We start from the raw sequence: 10,887 nt of genomic DNA, 5'->3' as shown, positions 1-10,887 counted from the left end.
GCGGTCGGAAAGAAAAGCCCCTATACTGTATTCTTTTGATTACTTCCATTGACTACATTGATTTGTTTTTAATTTATTCGTAATTATCGGTGTTTCTTGCAGCTGCCACGACCAGGTTGTGATTTGTCAACTGTTGCTAGCAGTTTTAATAAAAAGTGTTTTGTTTTGAATATAAAGCGAGGGAAGCTGGGAACTGCGTATTAACTAAAATTTTCTTGACAGTTGAAGGCGGCCATGAGGGAAAGGGCGATGTAACCACGCCTGCATAACCTAAGAGCCCGAAAAAATGTGACCGGAAGTAATCGTTGGAGGGAATTACACCGGAAGCTGGGAAAGACTTACGAAACAAGCTACATAAATCCATTTATTTTTGCAAAATAAATTTCTTTTGTTTCTTAAAAAGAGGTAACTTGATCTAATCAGTTGTTTTAGAAAACCTGGAGACTTTGTACAGGTAAATCCAGTCAGTTGTTATTGCTTTGTTGACGAGAAGGATGTTACCAGAGCTCACTTAAGATTTGCTCCTTACCCATCCCCCCTCCACCCACGCTCCCCTCCCTCTTCGCCCATCGTTTTATCAACTCGAATTAAGTCTTCTGTATTGAATAGAAACTTTCTTTTATTAGTCAGCTACTTACACTTTACTGCTTATTTAGCTTTGCATGCACTCTTAAAACGAAACATCTCTTCAACAAATGTTATCAAATTCTACATCTACCCATAGACTACGAGAAGTCCTATTTTAACTTACAGATCTTCCAGCAAGTCGTGAAAACTCAAAAACGCCTGACGCAAATTTAGCATAATGGCCGAGTGAACTGGGGACAAAGCCTGAGACGAATTCAGCAGTTTCGTGGCCATTTTTCCCGGCTTCTCGCGAGGGAAAGTAGGCACTGGAAAGTAGCCTGTATGGATGTAAATGCTCTAAGTTTTATCTATACATTAACAGCCGTTCATAAGAAGTATTCTATCACTATGACTTCAGATTCTAGCACGTTTTTCATCTTTATACTCCGGTAAATTTAAAATCCACTTCGTCAAAAGAGAATTAATATGTTAATTAGCTAGGTCACGCTTCGAGTAGTTTATTTACATTGAAACCAGTCTCAAAATAGAATTAAAATCTATAAATTACGTTCAGGTGAAAACGGTAATTTCTACAAAGCCATGCCCGGAAGAGGTGTTAAGGGTCGAAACTGGGCGCAGCTGACATGGTTTATCACACAGTTGTTCGACGGCCTCGGTTTGAAATCCATGTCATTCGGTACTCACTGAAAGCTGAAAGTGAAATAAAAATGGCAATGCAAGTGTTAGTTTTTATTTAAAATAATTCTATAACCTGTAAACCATTCTGTCTCGTTATACGCAGTCAGACTAAGCTCTCTAAATCAAAATAATTCATAACAAAAGCAACGAGTTTGCATTAAGTGATAAATGGCAAGTTGTGTTTTACGACTCAACCCTCTATTCTGATAGTAAGTCGACGGAGCTTTCTAATCACACTCTTTATAATGATAGTTTATAGATCATCGATATGCTAAAGTAAAATGTTTTGCAAAGAATTTTTGTTATAACAAACATATGTATTGCTACAAATTGGTTGATATGATGAATATAGCCCCTTAGAGACGAAATGAAGCAATGTAAGATTTCAACAAAGATCATTATTAGACTTATTATTCATCCAAAATATTTTTCAGTTCAATTATACGACGATTGACGTCATAAATTGTCCTACATCAAAAATTAACCGATCGCAACCTCGATCCCAAGGATCGCTGACGTCACGCAACAACGGCTTTGCTGCCGAGCAGCTTAAAAGCGCGAAAATGGCCGCAAGATTTGAGCATTACGAGGAGAAAAAATATTCAAGTTATTAGAAGACAAGGAAAGTCAAAACACGGAAAAAACAATTAAGGGAATTAGAAGTCGATCGATTTTGAAAGCGTATCTTCAAGAAGAAAAATATTCCCGATCCAGCCACAGCGGGGGACTTAGAGCGGTTTTAAGAAAATTTTACGTCGAAGTAAGCAATAACGATGGAAACCTGTACTCGAAAACGTCGCTTTATGTCGTCAGATTTAGCTTCAATAGACACTTTAATTTGAGCAAACGTTACTGAATATCGACATTATAAAGGACAAGAAATTAAGAGAAAATTTCGACTCATACCGAGCGGGCAGTGGCACAAAATTTGAAATCAAAATTCTTGATATGTCGCCCAAAGAAAGCCTGTGTGTATTAAATCAAGCAAGCAACGCAAGTACATTAATGCCCCCACCAGGGCGCCATTTCCACGTGTATCGTTATTCTGCAATCGACGGGATAAGAGAAATACAAGAATCTACAAAATAGAAACTTAATCTGGGAATTAAAAACAGAAAAATCTTTTGAAGCTGGATTTTAAAATAAACTTACGCATTAAGTTTATCTCTGCATTTAATTAATGGCCAGAGAGGAGAAACCAGCTCAGCTTGTACGTGTTGCTGATTAGTAACTTTAAACGCGTTCCCACGTTCTCCCCGTTTTCTCTTAGCCACAAACGCCTCACCAACCTCAACGGTGTAGTCGTAGGCATGGTAGCCTTTGACCACGCACTTTATAATAACAAGTGTAACGTCCGAAAATCTATTTCCGGTTATCCTGGAGAATTATCCTGGGGATGCCCATAACAATCGACGACAATCGATGAAAATCGATAGCAATCGATGACAATCGATGTAATTAAGGAAATTATATTTGTGACTATCGATTGGTCATCGATTGGCCGATGCCAATCGATATCAATTAACTAACCATTATCGATTGATATCGATTGATTGATTGATTTCCAATCATCGATTTTCATTGATTAGTCAGGCCGGGTTTACGTTTCAGTGACAGGTAATTTTGTAATTATAAGTATTTTTACACTAGGTTTTAGATCGGCATTTTCCCTTTCAAAATATCTGAAATTCAAGTAATTTAGAGTTTTACCGGGTAGAAAAATTCTCTCTCGAAAAATAGCGCCAAATTAAGAATTTCGAGCAACCGAATTTAGTGATTTTCAGGGGCTCGCCGTGACCTTCAAAATAGACCCTTCCACGGTTTCTGACGCCATCTTGGTAAATTGGTTGGGGGGGCAAACGCGGCAAAATTTACAGTAAATGTATGGGAAAAATCGGGAGTTTGACGCTCGATAATTCGAGAAAGGTCGACTTTCTGCAACTTACAAACCTAGAATATTAGATGAAAGAGTTAACCGATCAAATTTGAGAATTTTACTCTCACTTAGAAAGCTGCAAATTAAGATTTTCAATGTTCATATATTTCTCTGTAAAATGGAGCCGCCGTTCGCGGGAAAATTTAGAAGCATTTGTATGAAAAACTTAAAGTACGATTTCTCGCTTCTAAGTAAACCGATCCCCTTCAAATTTTATCAGTTTACTCTTTTAGCTAGTATCTTTAGTTTGCAATTCACAAAAGTTTCAGAATGTCAACGGTCCTCGAATTATCGAGCGTCAAACTCCCGATTTTTCCCATACATTTACTGTAAATTTTGCCGTGTTTGCCCCCCAACCAAGATGGCGTCAGGAACCGTGAAAGGGTCTATTAACTTACAGAAGAAAGATTGGACTCAAATTACTTATAAACTCTTCAATAGTACATTTCTAGACTCAAAAACGGGGTTTCATTTAATGCGAATGAGCCAGTGCGAAGTTTACGACACGGTATGAGTCATGTTTATTTTGTGTGTTTTAGTAGCCTGCTACAGGCTTTCCGGAGATTTCTGAAGAGTGCTTAAGCCTCTTCTCGGGCTGGTGTTTTAGAAGACACTGGGTTTCATAACGGTTTTGTAAGTTTTTGAGCGGTTGAAGAAATATTTGAAGAAAAAAATCCCACCACGTTTCTAGGCCTACCATAGGCTTTCTTTGGGCGGCATATCAAGAATTCTGATGTGCAAGTTTTGTGCCACTTATTTTTGTTTTCGCGCGGTATTAGTCGATCTTTGCTCCTAAATGAAGGTAACTTTTGAAGTTTAAATCAAATTTAAAAACCATTCTCAAATGAACGCCTCGTATCTAATAAATGAAACCCCTGAGGTGTAAAGTTTGGGCTAGATTGTAGAATACCCCACCACTTTTTTGCATAACTGAAATCACTGCCACAAGAATTAGAATCGCCTCAAAAACCAGGGTAACGCTACATAGAGTAAAATTACGCAATTTATATAGTTTCTTGCTTGACTCGGTCTTTGAAGAGGCCAACGATGCCAATTGACCCTGATGACGATGAAGATATCGTCGATATCGAACTATGAACGTCACATTTCCAGGCTTTGTATTAGCTCACAATGGATTAATTTCTTAATTAAAAACTCTGTTTTCTATCTTATTCCGCGCGCAAACTACACGTCTTATTTGTTTTGTTGACGTTGTTACACTAAAAGTGAAATAAACGCCTCTCTCCAAAAAACGCCTCTTAACTAATACTATTAAACGCCCTCCTAGGACCCCTAACAGTTTATAGACGTCCCGGGCGTTTATTAGATCGTTTACGGTATTTGTACTTTAATAAAAATAGAGGAGAACTGACTCTCTTTACCTGAAACTGGAAATTAAGATCCCTATTGCCAAGATGAGAAGCGAGACTGTGATTGTCACTGAAAATAAATAAAACACGACAGAGATAACTATTTTGTCTGATGACATGAAGAAAACAAGGAAGTATTTTCACTCGAAGCGCTCTCTCTTTTGTCCACCTCGTACTTTTTTGTGGGTCATCTTTTTAAAAAGATGTAATTTTTTATTACAATACAGTGATTTATTTGTGATACTAGGCCCAGTTCGTTTGACAGATTTTCACGGTGCAAAGACTATCATGGTTTATCATAGTGTGATAAACTTCACGAACTTAGTCACCAAGGATAAAATTGAACCACAACCTATTTTAATAATCAATGCATAATATAACTGGCCGACGCCTGGCTGATAGATTCAAAGAGCATTTACGATCTATCGCTATACAAAGCGATGCTCCATAGCTGAACATTTTAACCTGCCAGGACATACCACAAACGACATGCTTGTGTCAGTGCTCCGTGCCGGACTTACTGACACCATGGAAAGGAAGCGTTTTGAGGCAAAGCTGATTTTCCGGCACCAGACCCTGCGACCTCGTGGACTGAATATGGACTTTAGCTTTATTTGATCTTCTCTAATGTCACTCTAACAAGCGCGCGCTTGTGGCGTACGTTTTGATTTGTAAACTTTCAAATACTTTGATCACGCGCACGTGCTGATTTCCGTTAGATGGCATTTCACATTTTCCACTGAAGAAGGGGCAGTAGCCCCAAAACGTATGGAAACATTATACTACCATCAAGCGCATTTTTCATTTTAGTTATCGTTTTCAATGCATAATATATATAGGCGATCAAGGGAGGATGACAAAATCATGATGTGGAATCGCGAAGATCTGTATTCTAAACGATTCTGTTTTTCTACATTTTTTACTTGTAATATTTGTTTGGTCATCAGGCTTGAGAGAAAGGGACGAGGGTGAAGTTTAAAATTTATATACTCTATCATACCAGCGTTTGAAGGGCAATACTTCGGACAGTCTTTTGACGTATCTGTGAGTGTCACGTTCTTGCATTGGCTGGATTCCTTCGGCTCACATGTTCTTACGATTTCAAAGTGTCCAGCTCCTCCTTCACACTTGCTTTCGCACTCTCCTTCTTTAGCTTCCCATTCCGATAAAGAAATGGAAACACCTACAAGAGAATATCATTAACTTTCTTTCATTTCCAGCTAGAGTTAAAGAGTATTCAGTGTGGAAACTTAATTCGCTACAGGCTTGCTTTTTTGGAAGCTATTACAAACCCAACTTTTGGCCGCTATCTCTGCAAACGCTGATAATCACCCACAATAAATAAAATATTTATTGTTACTTACTCTTGTTGGAAAGGATTGTAGTTGGTGACGGAGATATAGCCTGTGTTGAACTTTCTGCTTGAGGTGTCAGAGTTGCTGTTGATGTTGCTGTTCTCACAATCGAATTTACTGCTGCTGTTGGACACACTACTGCTGTTGAACACAATGATGCTGTTGAATTCAACGCTATTGTTGTATTCGCTGCTATTGTCGTATTCACTGCTGCTGTTGCATTCGCTGCTGCTGTTGGACACACTACTGCTGTTGGACACAATGATGCTGTTGAATTCAACGATATTGTTGTATTCGCTGCTGTTGTCGTATTCACTGCTGCTGTTGCTGTTTCTACAGTTACTGAAACGGTAAAGGTAATTTATTTAGAGTGAAATACACAGGGAGTGGTCTGCTTATCTCCCAAGCCAGAGGCTCTCGATAGTGTTTGACAATTTACGACTAAGAATAAATCAAAAATACAAATTTAAAAGATCTAAAACCTAAATATTAAAAATGCAATATTAAAAAAGATCTAAAAGCTAAAAAATCTCTGTTTGATTAACATTAGAGGTAATTACTGCATAGCCAGCCACAAAAATTTAACTTATTTAAATGTCTGTAAAGAGATGATACATTAACTGCGTCTTTTACAACTGATGGCGGCTGGTTCCAAATACGGAAAACGATATATGATATATCAGTATATAACTAAGGCATAGGGAAAACGAGTTAAAATGAGCTATGGTTAGGGATACATGCTACATTCACGTTGCCCCCAAATAGAGAGCCTGCTCGCAGGCTACAGCAGGGTGGGTTAGCTACTTTGTGGCAAAAATAATAGAGGATAATACATGAGTGCGCAGGTGGTCCAGGAGTATTCTCCCGTTACAAATTTTGAAAATAAATTAAGTTATTGAAGTCCACATTTCCTGCATTCTGAGAGTCATTTCAAACCTCACTCCTCTATTAGGTGGACATTTGTGGCCATTGGGTTGATGTGGATTCACCCCCCTGCTTACAGCCCTGCCAGGGTTGGTAATTCCTTAACAGCAGTAGTATTTCAACATCTAGATGAAGTGACTAGGAGTATTTCTACTGCCACTGGATGGGATGCTTATCTATTACCCATTAAATTTGCCAGTACCCATTAATACATCTCGATGGAGAGAGGCACTATGAGAGTAAAGTGTCTTGACCAAGAACACAATGCATATCTTTTATTTTTTACCTTTCTTCTGTTTGTTAAAACAAAATTCTATGAGTAAACATATAGCTACTTTCAAAACTTCTATTTAGAGGTGGACATGGACTCTTTATACATACAGGGAGATTTACTTTTTGTAACGTGCTCTGAGCATTCTTGGCTCTACACATAACTACAGAAATTATTATTTTCAAAGTACCAACAAACAAATTACTTTGAATCCAGACTGAATAAAGACTCGCGAAAAAAGGTTCTCGCGAAAAATAACGACGCGAACTTTAATACCCTTTTTTATAATTCGTTAAAATTAATCAACGTTACCAGGCGCGTAGGAAGGGGGGTTTGAACGAACCCCCTTTGGAGGTCAATAATGGAGGACTGAAAACACAAACTGTTGATTTTCAGCTTTTAGCAAATAATGGGGGAATGGAAAACAAACTTGAGTGTTGCAGCTTTTAAATTACCCTGCAAGAAAAGAAAGTATTAAATTGTTAGGAGAATAGGCTCTCCTCACTCACGTGTATTTAGTACATATTGACGCTGCTTTAAGTACATTGACGGTGGAGCCGGGGGTGGGAGGCATAAGCTTTAACCCTGAGATGCCTTTGCAGCACACGTCAATCATGAAAAGAATGGGACATTTGATTCCCATTGGATCAGGTAGATATCGACGTCTCACTCGCTTCTTGTCATACAAGTACGTCTGATAGTTTTCCTTCTGTTTCCATAAGGTATGGGCAGATCACTCAGGGAAATTTTTGTGTTCAATTTCCGAAAAAGAGAAGCTGTCAAAATTAGCAGCAGAGAACCTGCCTCCACTTGTCGTCGTAAATAACGAGGAGGAAGTAGTTGTGAGTCAAATGAAACAATTGAAATTCAGGATAAGAAAAAATGCAAATAATAGGTCTTCTCTAAAAGTAATTCCATAATGGTCTTAGTAAGTGTAAAGCTGCTTTATTTTGGGCAATGGAAACATAACAGACATGCATAGCACCTCGAGGGGGTGGGTGGAGAGGGTACTTGGGTTTTTAAGTAACGGGGATAATGGAACCCCACCCCCCCCCCCCAAAAAAAAAAATAAATAAATAAAATACCGAGGGCTTACAAAAACACTCTAAAAAATACCTGGACAGAAAAATTTACCCCACAAATATCCCATGCCGAATTTCTGTCCATTAGATTTCCAGAAAGGGGTAATGATGATAACACAAAAAAAAAAATGGAAACTCGGGGGGAACGCTCGAGTTCATATGCAAAGCAAAGGACTGGAACACCATCGTTCAAGATTAATCATCAGTAAAGAACGTTTGTTTGTATCTTATTCGCGAAGCTATACAACCAATGCACCACCACGAATGTTTAGATTGTTTTTTATTCCCCCAAAAATCTCTCCTTTTTTCAGAACACCAATAAAATACTTTTAAAAATTTTCCTAGACAAAAAATTCCCAAAAATAAAAATTTAAAACCCTGAAAAATCTTTTCATCATTTCTGTCACTTGAAATCTCGAGTATCTCCCTTGGGATGAGTTCAGTGGTACTGCTTAAAAAAACAAAAAAAAAAAACAAAGAAACTAGTACGTCCTCTCCGCCCTGCATGTCTCCGCTAAATCAACCAGTGAACATGTCTACAAAAGTAATGCGTTTTTTATTTGAAATAGTTATTTGGCAATAACCAGCGATAGCGGTAGCGCTTCCCAGGTTATGATAACCCGCAAAAAGCCTTCCATGGATAATTTTGAGTGCAAACTTGCAAATAAGTCGTCTGCTCTCCATCCAATATTTGAGCATTGACAAATTCGTAAAACCAGCATTTGGTGGAGACGGTTATGTTTATTTAAGAAGTAAGAGCAGTAATCGCATAATTCACATACATGTACGTTGTTGAAACATTAAATTCCCCCCTGCAAGCTACCCTTTCCCCTGCCCCCCCCCCCCCCCCCAACCTCCTCAACCTCCCTTCCGGCCTTTAATTTGCCGCAGTCAGTTGTTGCAATAATCTCACCTCGTTTTGCCCATTTTTAGTAGCACAGCAGGAGGGGAGGTGAGATTCGCCTTTCGTTTCCTTAAAATTGAGTGGGAAGTGGAGTCTAGTTGGCACTGATTTTAGTACAAAATAGTCAGTTTTGTAACAATTCAAAAGATGAAGAACTGGTCATCTCCGCTGGATTCACCAGTAGACCGAGTTACATGTCTACCGATTTAAGAAATACTAACTTTAATTTCAGCGAACTGTACGAAAACAGAAATAACACTAGATCTTAGAACTAATACCCTAGATAAACAAACGTTGTGAAGGTAGGAGCATTTTTCAATGTGAACCTAGTATGCCTATTCGCCGTTTTGCGGATTATCTTATGAATTATAAAAGAAACGACAATTATTTCCCGTGTATTGTTTTCACACTCTCCGTCATGCATGATGGGTGCATGAAAAATAAAGATCTCAGAACTGAGCCCGTTTGAATTCTTCTGAATTGTTTTATGAAAGGTAGATACACTTTCAAGTGTTTAAGAGCAAACAGAACATGGTAAATTGCCTTGTTTTTAATTTCAGCTGAAGAGTATTAAACAGCACAGCCAGCTCGCGGGAAAAGCAACACCTCAATGATAGGTTAAACAGATATTCATTACAGGGTACTATAGCAAGTAAAGGTTTTACTTTAAGTACCCATTTACAATCGGAATGTGACATCTTCTTCTTTCCGTGTATTTTAACCCTCGGACGTACAAGCAAACTCATACCCCCACCATCGTACAAGGGGGGGGGGGGGGGTGGATGGAACCCCTCTCCGGAGTTTTCGTTATATTAAGGCGTAGCGAAAATATTTTGCACTGAGAAGAAAGCCCTTAGCTTACTCTACAAGATGACATAATTTAAATTGGCTGGGACGTCATATGACGTCACATGACGTCATAAGAGTCGCCATCTTGGATCCGCCATCTTGGATTTCAACATTTTCTTAGAAGGTCACAAAATAACAGAAATTGATGCAAAATCAAGCCAGAATGCTTATGGAATGTAAAAATAAGCAAATTCTGCACTTCTGTTTAAAAAAACTGAAACAAATCAAGAAAAAAGTTAAAAATGACGATTTTTGTCAAGACCTAACTGTATTTATGACGTTGCCATGGCAACGTCAAATACCATGGAGACATGGTTGACATATTAAAATTTCCGCAAAGGATCAATGAACAGCTACTGAAAGTTTCAGCATTGTAGAGTAAATTGTTTTTTTTTAATTTGTCCGAGGGTTAAATCGTCCGAGGGTTAAATGATTAGATTATTTAAAATACAGAAATTGTGAAACTGTTTACGGGTATTGTGACAAGCCGTGTCATGCAATTTTTTACATTTTTAGCTGATTTACGGCAAAATTAGTGATAAACTAAGGGGCCACTAAAAACCTTTTACCCAGAAAAGTTTTTGGATATCCTATTAGAAAAGTGTCTAGTTAACCCATAAAAATTGTTTTTACGCTATTTTAAGTTATCGCACATAGAAAGAAATGGCAGAGTTTTACTGCATAATTTCGCTCGCAACTCATTTGCAAATTTTGCCTTTGGATTTATCCCCGTTTCAGGCTAAAAATTAATCTCGATTTGTTTTATTTTTCGCTCAGTCATACAATAAAGAGCTAATTACATTATAAATATTATTGAAATATCAATAAACAGTTGCAGTATAACGCGCGAGGCGATCAAACTTTCAATAAAATAAGTCAAACCGGAAGTGGATTTTGAGCCCAATAGGGGCAAAATCTTTTTTTGTATAT

General features: G+C 38.1%; 1 protein-coding gene across 1 annotated transcript in view; it reads right to left on the bottom strand.

Moving 5' to 3' along the window:
- LOC144649770 (uncharacterized) overlaps positions 1-10,887 on the bottom strand; it is a 104,131-nt gene that overhangs the window by 88,872 nt on the left and 4,372 nt on the right. Inside the window, exon 2 of the mRNA XM_078509354.1 lies at positions 5,937-6,269. Within this exon, the coding sequence (XP_078365480.1) occupies positions 5,937-6,269 (333 nt within the window). The remainder of the gene's footprint in view (positions 1-5,936; positions 6,270-10,887) is intronic.

Source organism: Oculina patagonica, chromosome 4 (genome assembly GCF_052425735.1).
Source record: "Oculina patagonica isolate OP01 chromosome 4, crgOcupat, whole genome shotgun sequence".
Classification (NCBI taxonomy): domain Eukaryota; kingdom Metazoa; phylum Cnidaria; class Anthozoa; order Scleractinia; family Oculinidae; genus Oculina; species Oculina patagonica.
Note: the sequence above shows the minus strand (reverse complement) of the source record. Positions and strands in the feature narration are given on the sequence as shown.